The 13738-nt window shown below is 39.0% G+C and overlaps 1 protein-coding gene across 1 annotated transcript; it reads right to left on the bottom strand.

Annotated features, from left to right (window-relative positions):
• Positions 1-6822: 6822 nt before the first annotated feature.
• LOC128369794 (uncharacterized) lies at positions 6823-13246 on the bottom strand. Its single transcript, XM_053330870.1, has 3 exons — positions 11576-13246; positions 9123-9182; positions 6823-8544 (listed from the first exon to the last, which is right to left on the bottom strand). The coding sequence occupies exons 1-3, from the start codon at positions 13244-13246 to the stop codon at positions 6823-6825; spliced, it is 3453 nt and encodes a 1150-aa protein (XP_053186845.1).
• Between the last annotated feature and the right edge of the window lie 492 nt (positions 13247-13738).

Here is a 13738-nt window from a genome sequence, read left to right as displayed (position 1 = left end):
CATCAATACAGTAACAGCACGACAGTTCAGGTCAGATCAGAGCTGCTTTCTGCATCTGAATCCAGTTAAAACCCCCTCAAGTCAAACTCGCAGTTTCTGAAGCTGTTTGAATATGAATTAGACGTCACTTTCACCATGGCAACCGCCTCCTTCCCGCCGGTGATGCTCCTCAGTTGACCACAGAGAGTCAACCGCCATCTGGGCTGACAGGCGGAGAGAGGAGGGAGAGACATGCACAGAAAACAATACGCGAGGCTAACAAGAACACACACACACACACACACACACATCACATGCATGTATCTTAACACAAACCAACATGGAGAAATAAAAAAGCACAATCTATAAACACCAAAAATATGAATTGAAAGGGAATAACAAATGATTTGAAACCAAAAATGAAAGGCTAAATTAACAATAAAACTATTTTGTTTGCTATTTTTGATTTGAATATTCTCCACTTTTCTTGCCCTGATCAGGGTTAGGGTTAGGTTTTTAGTTTCAGCTCTGACACAAAGCTCTTGTTTTGTACCTTTTATTAGATTATGACGATCTTAGATACTGGATACTGTTTCTACTATTGTGCTTTATGTTTTATTATTGTGGCTATTCTTTAAACCACTCTGTATGCTGCTGCTGCTAAGTGTCCATCATTGTATATCCACATACTTTGTCATTGGTTTAGTTTTTCTCTCCTCATCCTGGCTCCTCTATAGCTGTGTGTATTATACAGATGTTGGTTTCCATGCTTTGCTTCTTCCTTCTTTATTCTTACTTTATTTGAAATAGCTTTGGAGAATCCCACCTGTTCCAGCACGTAAATTGGATATTTAGCCCACTTGTTTCATTTGTTAGTGTGTGACAGTTGTTTATATTTATTATTTTAACAGTGTTTGAGCTGCTCTGTTGAAAAGGACCTTTATGAATAGTATTTTTGGGGCTAGTTTTTGCCTTTATTGGACAGTTGGTGGCAGAGAGGTTGACAGGAAACAAGGAAGAGAGAGAGGAAATGGGTATGACATGCAACAAAGGTCCCAAAGGTATGTGGTATGTGCTGTAACCACTCAGCTACGGTGGAGGTGCTCTGAAAATGACCTTTTTACCTGGTTAAATGAAAGGATAAAAGAAGACGGCTCAAATGTTTGGAAGTGCAACAAGTGGCCCGACTGTAAAGATGATTGTATGAAAAATTCTTCACAATTGACCCCTAAAAGATTCTTTCTAGAGTCTTTTCTAATTAGTCTCAGGCTTTTACTAGCAATGATAAATAAACATTTAAATACTTATCATTTTTATTGTTCATTCAATTAGTTCTTTGGTTTTATTCCCTCATTGTTTTTATTCTTCTTCTTTACGTCGTTGTTCTGTCTCATTATCAGCTTGTCAATTAACTGTGAAGCACTTTGAACTACATTACCCTGCATGAAAAGTGCTATATAACTAAAGTTTGATTGATTAATTGATTAATTGATAAACATATAGATGATTGTACCACTCAGTATGTATGAATTGTACATATAATAAGCCATGTGATGCAGCAGCAACAGTCGAGGTAACAGAATATTATAGTGACTATAATGTAATAACTGAATTTATGAATAGCACCACTTTACACTCTTGGCTGAATTTAATTACACTATGATTTATGATCAAATACTGCGTGTACAGAAAAGGAAGTTTTATTGTTATGATATGAAGATCAGACACTTCATCACATCTGCCACTCAGTTTCATATCCAGATAGAGACGGGCTCTGTTGTCAGTTATTCACGCTGGGTGCCCTTTGTGTTTACTGTCCATCCACTTCATGCATGGAGATGCTGGGGTGGGTGGGGGGGTGAGGGGGGTCATGGTCGCTGACACAGACACACACACGTCCCTACACCCCCCCCCCCCCGCCCCCCCCCGGAGACCGAGCGCCCTACATTCAACCATCAAGCCCACTGTTACATAAAACCACCACCGCCACACCACACAAGCTGCCTGTTGCTAGGCAACAAGCCCCGGAGCCCCATCAGCGAGTCTCGCTGGGTCGCTGCTGTACCTGAAAGTGCTCAAATGGGTCAGTGAGGACAAAAGGAGACAACAGACAAACTGAATACAAATTCAACAAATGAATAAAAAAAAGAGGGGGAAAAAACCCCCCACATGAAATCTGTCTCACATGAAGTTTGTGATTGAGGGATTGAACGAGGAAAAAGAGAGAGGAAGAACAACAGGCACTGAGCAAGCAGCATTATGTCATATATACAGTACCTCTATTTAAAAACAAAGCATTTATGAATGTTTCACAGTTATGTGATATTCATACGAAACACTATTAGTAGGCTATTAGTATTAGTAGTTTAACCAGTTTGACATGAGAGTCAACAGAGGTGATGCGGAACAAATTAACAAATGACACGAACCAGAAAGGAAAAGTACTAAATAGATGTGACATAGTGATAAAGTGATGGTGACAGTCTGAACCAGCACACCAGTATGTTTACTCAGCTGTTTAATAAACCATAAACACATATATATGTATATAGTTATGAGTTTCTGACTCTACAGCACCATCTAGTGGCGGAAATTATACAACGCTTAACTCATGAATAAACCAACTCCAACGCAAATTAGACCATTAAATTAACATTACTCACAAAAAAAAAAAAAAAAAACTTAGAATTTTTTGGTTAACATACAAGTAAAGACAGAGATCACAGTAGGTTTTATTTAACCCTGTCAAAGAAAACGTACATTACATAACAAAACAAATGTATTTCTCATAAACTCCTGGGGCTGCTGACAAGTTAATTTTGAACATAGAAACTTTACTTCTCTAAATAAGATAAACTTGTTGGGTTTTCTGTGAGTAATTTAGCTCATTTAATGGTTTCATTTGCGTTGCAGTTGTTGGTTTATTCATGAGTTAAACGTTGTATAAATTCCGCCACCAGATGGTGCTGTAGAGTCGGTAAGAGATTAGTGGTGAAAGTGTCGAGAGAAGAAGAAAACTCCGTTCAGCGTCACATAGCATGACAGTAGTAGCTAGCAGTTAGCAGTAGCAGCTAGCTTAGTTAATACACAAATATGCTTATATATATGTGTGTGTATGGTTTATTAAACAGCTGAGTAAACATACTGGTGTGCTGGTTCAGACTGTCATCGCTCATTTTATCACTTCTATGTCACGTATTTGGTACTTTCCCTTTCCGGTTTGTGTCATTTGTTAAAGTGTTTAGGGACTGGTAGAAGTGTTTTGCTAATGTCATTTTGTTTTATGATATGTAAAAAATGCTTTGTAAAAGTGCTTCACATTTTGTGTTGTTGTTTTGCACTTCCCAGCCACCGTAAATGGCCTATTATAGACGTTCAAATAATATTTAGATGTCCAAAAACTGTTTTCAAATCAAATCAAATCTCTTTATTCAGTCATTTGTAACATTACATTTCTGCAAGATGTATCTAGATGTAAGTTCAAGGAGACATAATTGAAATATCACTAAAAACTCAAACATTTGGAGTTAAAAAAACAAAACAATATAACAATAGAACAATAAATACAAACATATAAAAATGAAAGTGTAGATTTCAGTGTGCAGTTTCAGGGTTTGTTGCTGCAGCTGATAAGACAGCTTTTGAAAAACAGAAAATTGTAAATAAATATGAAATGTAATTCATATATAAAACTGTAAATCATCCTGCTACACACACACATTCAGGTTCAGTCAGTCCTTCCTGTCGAACAAACCCTCATGTCAGTTGCTCTTTTAACTCCTGCTCACCAGCAGATCTCTATACCGCCTCTGAATTATTAACAGCTCCCTCATCAATGTTTGATTTCCACATTTTACAATCCTCCATCCATGCATTGCTCTCGCTCATGATATAGTCCCTTTGAAACGTACACAGTCCCAACGCACCGAATCCTACGCTGAGATTAGCAGGAGGAGGTGTGTGTGTGTGTGTGTGTGTGTGTGTGTGTGTGTGTGTGTGTGTGTGTGTGTGTGTGTGTGTGTGTGTGTGTGTGAGGAGGAGTTCACCTTTGATGGTTGTTTTGTTTTTTTACAGTTTTATAGACGTTACAGTTTGAGGATGGATGATGCAGCATGTTTTATATGATAGTAGTAATTTCAATCACCTTGCAGTTATCAAATCAATCTTAACCTTATGTTATTAATTCTGTCGGGTAATGATTAATATGAAGGATAATTGTGACCAAAATCTACTCAAAGAGGTCTGTCTGTCACTTATACCTTTATTTTTTTGAACTTGAATGACTGGTTATTTGTTTATAATGAAGTAAAAAGATAAAAACAACACTTGCTTGTGTTAAAAGTCACTGAAGTCATCTATCGGAAGCTAAAAGGACTTTGACTACTCAAAGAGGTCTGTCACTTATACCTTTATTTCTCCCTTTTTTATTTAATGAACTTGAATGACTGGTTATTTGTTTATAATAAAGTAAGGACTTTGAACGCAGTAAATGGGAGAAAACTACTGAGAGAGCTTAAGGAGATCGTTGTAACTGTTACATAAAAGCATAAATATGTCAATAATTAACTGTTTTAATATTGTAGATATGTTTTTAGTAAATCAACTTAGATAAACAAATTAACATCCAAGCACAATTACTTCTAAACTTTAGATAATTATCACAATGTAAGATTTGTGATACTGTGTTTTTCAGTCTAATGGTTAAGGAGCTTTTTATTTTAGTGCTATAGTTGTTTGTTTAATCTTCTTTCAAATTGAAAAATGTGATTTAAAGTCTGAGTGTAATAGAAGTTAGAGCATCTTTAGCCTCTGTAATGTGATAAATGTATAAATCCTTCACATTTGATTGGACTGCTTTGACATTTAAATATTAACTCTTTAGAACTAAAGTCTTTAATTTCAATGTGTTTGACTGATGAATTGACATAATCATACATAATCATAATTACCATTTAAATCAATCACTGCCCAACAAAGTGAATCATATTTCACCATACTCCCTTGCAAAAACATTAATACTAAAAATCACCACTACATGCTCCAAAATCACACCCGATCTCTCCACACCTGTTGATAATGCCATCAAACACAAAGCACAGTCCATAGCAAACGCCCGCTGTCACTCTCTACATTCATGTTTCAGTCCCTTCTGGCATCAGATACAGACAAATAACATACAGGAAGACCCTTCAATCCATCCACCATCACTATTCTAAATAAAACATCCAGTAGGTGGCAGTATTGGTCACCTGTTTATGCAATTCGTGTTTAAGTCTTGTCTAGAAGGTCTGTTCTGTTTTTGTTTTTTGTTTTGTATCCTGTTGAATGTTGAATTTTTCTTGTTGATGATGTTTGTTGGCCTTTTGAATGTTGTTGCGAAAGAGTATGGATGTATGACAATAAAGAATGAATCTGAATCTGAGAAGGTTAAGAGTATTTGATTTGATATCTGCCAGCTGATCGAACATATCCCCCTTTTTTTTTTAAAGATGAAAACTGAAATATGAAACTTGATTGATATGATTTTTGGGCCTCAACCTCATTTTAACCCCATAGTTGGACTGGTGTATCATCTGCTGTCAAAAACATTCCTCCACTTTGACACAATGATCGTGTAATCCTGCATCATCAATACTAATATGCATGTGTAATAATTCTGCACCCACAATAAATCAACCATTAACACGGAGGACTTTGTACCAATAACCACTTCCCTTTTTTTTAATTAACCATATCTGCGGCCCCCATTTGTCATTGTTTCCCTGTTGACTCCCATTAAACATTATTATTAACACAAAAATTCTCCAGTAGCAGCGTCTCAAATGTGAATATCTGCTATAGTTTCTCAGTTCTCCACCAAAGTAAACTCAACACCTTTGTGGTTGATTGTAAAAAATCTTATCTCAGAGTTTAGAGAATAATAATCAGCACTATTTTCTACACAATCAATCGATAGTTAATAATTATAGTCAAAAATAATAATTATTAGTTGCAGTCTTTCAGCACTCCTATGATAGAATAATATAACCTTGCCTTCAGCTTTCTGTGTGCAGTTTGATAGAAAAGAATACGGAGTAAACCTTTAGGCCTCACGGTTTGAGGTGTGCATGGTGATGAGATGCATGAGAGATAAAATTGTGGAAATGTGTAATCCATTCGCTTCACGTAAAACATGAAAAATTGCAATTGTTGTCTCTTTCAGTTCAGACTCTTAATCTTAAAAATCATCTGCTGATTTCAGGTTTCTCCGTTGTGTTAAATGTCATTTCCTGCAGACAGATTTAAAACTTATCTTTCTCCTCTTCTACTTCTCTCTCTCTCTTTCTCTCTCCATCATCAGACACTCCGAAAACAACACAGCAACCTTGTTAATTTCATACCAAAAATAACGTCCACTTAGGATTTGAGGACCCAGCGCAGCCTAAAAAGTGACAGAAATACTTCCCCTCTCTATGAATCTCTGTCATTCCTCAGCCTATAAACCTCTTAAACAGAAGCAGTCGGAGACGAGCGGCGTCCTCCGTCCCAGGAGAGACACTCGAGGGAGAATTTGTGAATCTAGGACAGTCAATAGCGCTCCGGTTGACTGATGCAGGCAATTGTACAGCAATCTGCTGTAATCACTGAGCTTAACTATCTATAATTCAGGAGAGGGAGGGACCGATGATTCAAAGGACAGACAAAGTTGGGTTTTTTTAAAGCAGGAAATAATTGATCAGACTCCTCAGTGCTGCTCAGTGGAGACCTGAAGCATCTGAAGACAGTGTGAGGAAACAGAAGAGGTGCAGTGCATTAGATCCAGACAGAGACAAAATAACTGACTGTCCCTCAAATGACTTCTGACTATTTCACTTTACACAATTCAGCTGTGTCTCCATAATTATAATAAAACCAAAGTCCAGCATAGAGAGGCTGAGTGAATGTGGTCTGGACTCTGTGGAGGAGAGTCATGGTTTCAGAGACGCTGTAGAAGGACAGAATACCTGCTCTGTGATCCAGGTACACTCCGACTCTGGAGGAAACAGGACCTGAGACGGGAGTTGAGATGTTGTTGAACCAGAATTCATATTTGTTATTGTAATAATATAAAGCCCAAGATTTGTCATTGCATCCAAATCTACATTCATTTGATTCTCCTGCTCTGCTGATATTCTTGTATGCGACTGCTACGCGAATTCCTCCTCCGCTCCACTCCACCTCCCAGTAACAACGTCCAGTCAGACTCTGTCTACTCAGGACCTGATACCATACAGTGAATCTGTCTGGGTGACTAGAATAAGACTGTTGTTGTTTTGTTAGTTCTGCTTTTCTGTTCCCATCAGATAATAACAGCTTTATGTGTGCTGTGTTTGGATCCAGAGTGATTTCATGTGAATATCTTAAGAATCCAGCTCTGGTCTTGGGCTCTGATTTTGAATCTGACAGTAAAACGTCCACTTCAGTCACTGCCAGTGAGATGTTTGTCCATTCGTCCCTCAGGATGTCCTGTAGTTTATCTCTGAGCTCTGACACAGCTGCTGTCACATTCTCAAAGTATCTCAGAGGACGGATATTGATGCTGGATGAGTCTGTAGGTTCACTGAGTTGTGACACTGAGGGGTAGTTGTGTAGAAACTGGTTGTGATCCTCTGTGTGTGAGAGCTTCTTCAGTTCAGCGTCTTTCCTCTTCAGCTCAGTGATCTCCTGCTGCAGTTTCTTCTGAAGCTCTTTGACCCCACTCACTTCAGTTTCCTGCTGGGATCTGATCTGCTGCTTCACATCAGAGCTTCTTTTCTGGAGGAGACGGATCAGCTGAGTGAAGATCTTCTCACTGTCCTCCACTGCTTTATCAGCAGAGCGACTGACGGCCTTCACTTCCTGTTGAAGCAGCTTCACAACTTTCTCTCTGTTCTGGATTCTCTGCTGGATGTTTAGTCGACTCACCTCGAGCTCTCTCTGCCTCTCAGTCCTTTCTGCTGCAGCTGGGACTGTGTTGTGGCCTTTATGTTCATCCATAGTGCACAGATAACAGATACACTTCTTATCTGTACGGCAGAATATCTTCATCACCTCATCATGACGAGAGCAGATGTTCTCCTGAAGCTTCTTGGAAGGGTCGACCAACTTGTGTTTCTTCAGAGGAGCTACATTATAGTGACGCTGGAGGTGATTCTCACAGTAAGAAGCCAGACAGACCAGACAGGACTTGAAGGCTTTCAGCTTCCTCCCAGTGCAGACATCACAGGCCACATCTTCAGGTCCAGCATAGCAGAGATCAGCAGCAGCAGCTTGGAGTCCAGTCTTCTTCAGCTCCTCCACTATATCTGCTAACATGGTGCTTTTTACCAGGACAGGCCTCGGTGTGAAGGTCTGTCTGCACTGAGGACAGCTGTAGACTTCCTTCTTATCCTCTTCATCCCAGAAGTTGTTAATACAGCTCATGCAGTAGCTGTGTCCACAGGGAATAGTCACCGGATCCTTCAGTAGATCCAAACAGATGGAACAGCAGAATTTAGCTCCGTCCAGCTGAGCTCCTTGCTGCGCCATTTCACCTCTCAGTAACAATGACTGTCTGAGTTTCACCTTCTGAGAGGTGAAACCAGTTTGAGCTCTGGTCTAAACAGCATGTGCTGCTTCAGTAAATGTAGGCTGGCAGCTCACCACATGTTGGTTACACCCATCTTCAAACTGTAGATCTGAAGGGGAGGGAACAAGGAAATATGTGGACCAATCTGGGCTTGTTGTGTTTGAGAGCAGGAAGAAGAGGGAGGAGTATCAAGTGTTGATTCATTCCAGGAAGAGGAGCGGTCTGAGAGAGATACTGAGTGTTTAACCCTTTTTATACAATGAAGCTCATATCTTATTTAAAAGCACTGCTCACCTGCTTTCTGGTGGCAAAGTAATGTTGGGAGTTTGAGAGTGATCTATAGAAGTATTTATTCCATTAATCACAGTGACATCAGAATAAATATCAGCCTATAAAACAGTCTGTTGCTGCAGAGCTGGTTGATTTTGGTTTAAAGACATTTGTTCATCTTGTCATTCACATAAAGCTTCACAGAAACTTCCTGTAGCTGTAACAGATTCAGGTTCACAGATAAAAACACAGTCAGAAAACTACTTTAGTCAGCTTTCATTAAAAGGCAGCCATCCAAGCCCTGAACCTCCTGACAGTCCGGCATCTGAGGAAACAGGTTCAGCTCGTCTGATCCGTCCCAACACGCCTTTACAACACAGATCAGACCACACTTAGCCCATAAACACACAGCACTCACAGCATGGCTGATACTCAGTCAGATCTAACATAAGATACCATAAAATGAACTTTATTGATCCATGAAGAGAAAGCGGGTCAATGCAGCAGACGTAAAGGAAAGAGTCTAAATAAGATTCAAATCAAAGTTGAAACAGGACTAAAAATCTGAATAAAACACCAGAAAATAAAACTATTCTATTCTTATATTAATATCTTTTACAGCAGCAATTCTAGGATATATTACAGTTCATCAGCTGTTCATGTTGAGACTCAAACCCAACATGCAGTCTTAGGCAGTGGTAGCCAAATAGTGGTTCATGGGCCAAATGTGGCCGCCCAATAAAGATATTTGACGTCGTAACTAAAGCTGAGGTTTTCCCCCCTCATAGATGACATCACTAGATAATGATGTAAACACTCAGGCTCATATAAATCACAATAGATATGACTTGTTAATATCTTATATATTGAGCAGATGATTAGTTTGATAATGACGTCATTTTGCTGATTTGTGGACAACAGATTTGTGTCATTTATGGCACTTTGAAGTCATGAAGCGCTCTACCGTTGTGTGGATAAATCATGAATTACTATTTCTATTCTTGAAGAGTCACTGTCATCAAATCGCATGTTTGGAGCCAAAACCAATGAATGTGTGTGTGTGTGTGTGTGTGTGTTTGTGTTTGTGTTTGTGTTTGTGTGTGTGTGTGTGTGTGTGTGTGTGTGTGTGTGTGTGTGTGTGTGTGTGTGTGTGTGTGTGTGTGTGTGTGTGTGTGTGTGTGTGTGTGTGTGTGTGTGTGTCTAAAGTCTAAAGTCACATGTTCCTTCACTCCAGAAGACGGTGGTTATCTTAGCTTGTTTTTGGAAATGGTGCCATAAAGTAAAGATAGTGATAAGATAGTAAACCTCTCTACTTGAAACCAGATGAAAAGAAGGATTTTATTCACTTTATAATTTAATAATTTCATGACTGGGCCTGATAGAGTTTAAATATGTTTCATTTGCTGTTGTTAATGTTAAATATTATAGTTTTCTTTAAGACTGAGTTTGAGTGGCAACTAAGAAAACTTAGAAGCAACATGAATCTTTATCAAATATTTATTATAAACTATTAATGGTTTAAAACTAGAATAAACATTTCAACTTCTTCTGATGTTTATTCTGATTAGACTGAATGTAGTTTTTCATATGTGTGTGTTCACATTATGATAAAATGATAGTAAATTACATCTGTACTAGAAAAGGTGGAGAAACTTTAACCGTGATGGTTCAATAAATCAATCACAGCTGTCAGAAACACTAAAAACTGTTTTAAATGTGAGTTAAAAGAAGTTAAATACTGAAAATTAATGTAAATATAAAAGTCATTACCTGAAATTGACAATACCATGCTGTTGTTTTACCTTCATCATGACTGAACAAAACATCTTCACATCCAAACTTGACCAAATTTAATGTTTAAAACTATTTTTCCAGTTTTTTTAGGCCTGTGTTAGAAATCCTCTTTATTGACTGAATGTACAAATAAAATCTGAGTTAGTTAAAAGCAACAAGTGATAGAAAGCTCTGCTCATTTCTCTGTGATGAAGCTGTTTTAATGATTAAAACTGAAAGTTCAGAGACTGACTGACAAACATGAACTTTGCACTTTGAATGAGATCCTGAAATGAAGACAGAAGAAAATATTGAATTATTAAACTTTATTTATTGTGTAAAGCTTCAGTTTGTTCACACATCCAATCAGTAAAGTCTGTTAAATGACTCTTGTTCAATGATTTCATGTTCAGATTCATTTCAACCACACAATCAATCACAGAATGTCAGCTATGTACAACAACTTAATAAATGATCTACTTATTGATTAGTATCATGATTATTATTGTTTTATAAAACTTAATAACACCTGATTTATATGTGACATTGGACAATATGCATAACTATGAATGTAAATGCAACAATACATTTCTTTACTGATTCACAAAGTCATGAGAGCAAAATATGTTTGATAAAGGAAGGTCTGATTTTTCTCTGTTAAGACCGATGAGATGGAAAAGAAACAAGAACACAAAGTTTCAGTTTCCATGTTGAGAAAAGCAAGTTTGTGTTTCTATATATGAAGAAAATCATCATGAGCAGTGATAGCCTCTCTGCTCAAACACACAAGCAAGAAAGAGCATCACATAAAGAAACTCAAATATTTACATAACATAACAACAGATGAGAAGATGTTAAAGTTGTCCATCAAACTTGATTGACAGCTGATCTCTGTGCAGCACAGAAACACCTCAGCAAAGAGCTCTCAGCAACAATGATAGAGACTAAATAACTGACTGTCCCTCAAATGACTTCTGACTATTTCACTTTACACAACTCAGCTGTGTTTCCATTATCTAAAAGTCTAACTCCAGCATAGAGAGGCTGAGTGAATGTGGTCTGGACTCTGTGGAGGAGAGTCATGGTTTCAGAGACGCTGTAGAAGGACAGAATACCTGCTCTGTGATCCAGGTACACTCCGACTCTGGATGAAACAGGACCTGAGACAGGAGTTTTAATGTTGTTGGACCAGAATTCATAACTGTTACTGTGCCAATATAAAGCCCACGATTTATCATTGCATCCAAATCTACATTCCATTGAGTCTGCTCTGCTGATATTCTTGTATGCGACTGCTACGCAAACTCCTCCTCCGCTCCTCTCCACCTCCCAGTAACAACGTCCAGTCAGACTCTCTCTACTCAGGACCTGATAATAATAACCAGTGAATCTATCTGGATGACTAGAATAAGACTGTTGTTGTCTTGTTACTTCTGCTTTTCTGTTCCCATCAGATAATAACAGCCGTGTGTTTGCTGTGTTTGGATCCAGAGTGATTTCATGTGAATATCTTAAGAACTCAGCTCTGGTTTTGGGTTCTGATTTTGATTCTGACAGTAAAACATCCACTTCAGTCACTGTCAGTGAGATGTTTGTCCATTCCTCCTTCAGGATGTCCTGTAGTTTATCTCTGAGCTCTGACACAGCTGCTGTCACATCCTCAAAGTATCTGAGAGGACGGATATTGATGCTGGATGAGTCTGTAGGTTCACTGAGTTGTGACACTGAGGGGTAGTTGTGTAGAAACTGGTTGTGATCCTCTGTGTGTGAGAGCTGCTTCAGTTCAGCGTCTTTCCTCTTCAGCTCAGTGATCTCCTGCTGCAGCTTCTCCTGAAGCTCTTTGACTCCACTCACTTCAGTTTCCTGCTGGGATCTGATCTGCTGCTTCACATCAGAGCTTCTTTTCTGGAGGAGACGGATCAGCTCAGTGAAGATCTTCTCACTGTCCTCCACTGCTTTATCAGCAGAACGACTGACGGCCTCCACCTCCTGTTGAAGCAGCTTCACATCTTTCTCTCTGTCCTGGATTCTCTGCTGGATGTTTAGTCGACTCACCTCGAGCTCTCTCTGCCTCTCAGTCCTTTCTGCTTTAGCTGGGACTGTGTCGTGGCCTTTATGTTCATCCATAGTGCACAGATAACAGATAATCTGCTGATCAGTACGGCAGAATATCTTCATCACCTCATCATGATGAGAGCAGATGTTCTCCTGGAGCTTCTTGGAGGGATCGACCAGCTTGTGTTTCTTCAGTGGAGCTACATTATAGTGACGCTGCAGGTGTTTCTCACAGTAAGATGCCAGACAGACCAGACAGGACTTGAAGGCTTTCAGCTTCCTCCCAGTGCAGACATCACAGGCCACATCTTCAGGTCCAGCATAGCAGAGATCAGCAGGAGCAGATTGGAGTCCAGTCTTCTTCAGCTCCTCCACTAAATCTGCTAACATGGTGTTTTTTACCAGGACAGGCCTCGGTGTGAAGGACTGTCTGCACTGAGGACAGCTGTAGATTTCCTTCTTATCCTCTTCATCCCAGAAGTTGTTAATACAGCTCATGCAGTAGCTGTGTCCACAGGGAATAGTCACCGGATCCTTCAGTAGATCCAAACAGATGGAACAGCAGAATTTAGCTCCGTCCAGCTGAGCTCCTTGCTGCGCCATTTCACCTCTCAGTAACAATGACTGTCTGAGTTTCACTTTCTGAGAAGTGATACTAGTTTGAACTCTGATCTAAACAGCATGTGCTGCTTCAGTAAATGTAGGCTGGCAGCTCACCACATGTTGGTTACACCCATCTTCAAACTGTAGATCTGAAGGGGAGGGAACAAGGAAATATGTGGACCAATCAGAGCTTGTTGTGTTTGAGAGCAGGAAGAAGAGGGAGGAGTTATCAAGTGTTGATTCATTCCAGGAAGAGGAGCGGTCTGAGAGAGATACTGAGTGTTTAACCCTTTTTATACAATGAAGCTCATATCTTATTTAAAAACACTGCTCACCTGCTTTCTGGTGGCAAAGTAATGTTGGGAGTTTGAGAGTGATCTAAAGAATTAACATTAATGAATCTATTGTCTAAAGTGATATGTATATATAATCTATAGTTACTTGATCATTTGTTAATGGTGAACAACAGGAATTCATGGAACATCCTGCATT

Source organism: Scomber japonicus, chromosome 12 (genome assembly GCF_027409825.1).
Source record: "Scomber japonicus isolate fScoJap1 chromosome 12, fScoJap1.pri, whole genome shotgun sequence".
Classification (NCBI taxonomy): domain Eukaryota; kingdom Metazoa; phylum Chordata; class Actinopteri; order Scombriformes; family Scombridae; genus Scomber; species Scomber japonicus.
This window is presented reverse-complemented; position numbering and strand designations above follow the sequence as displayed.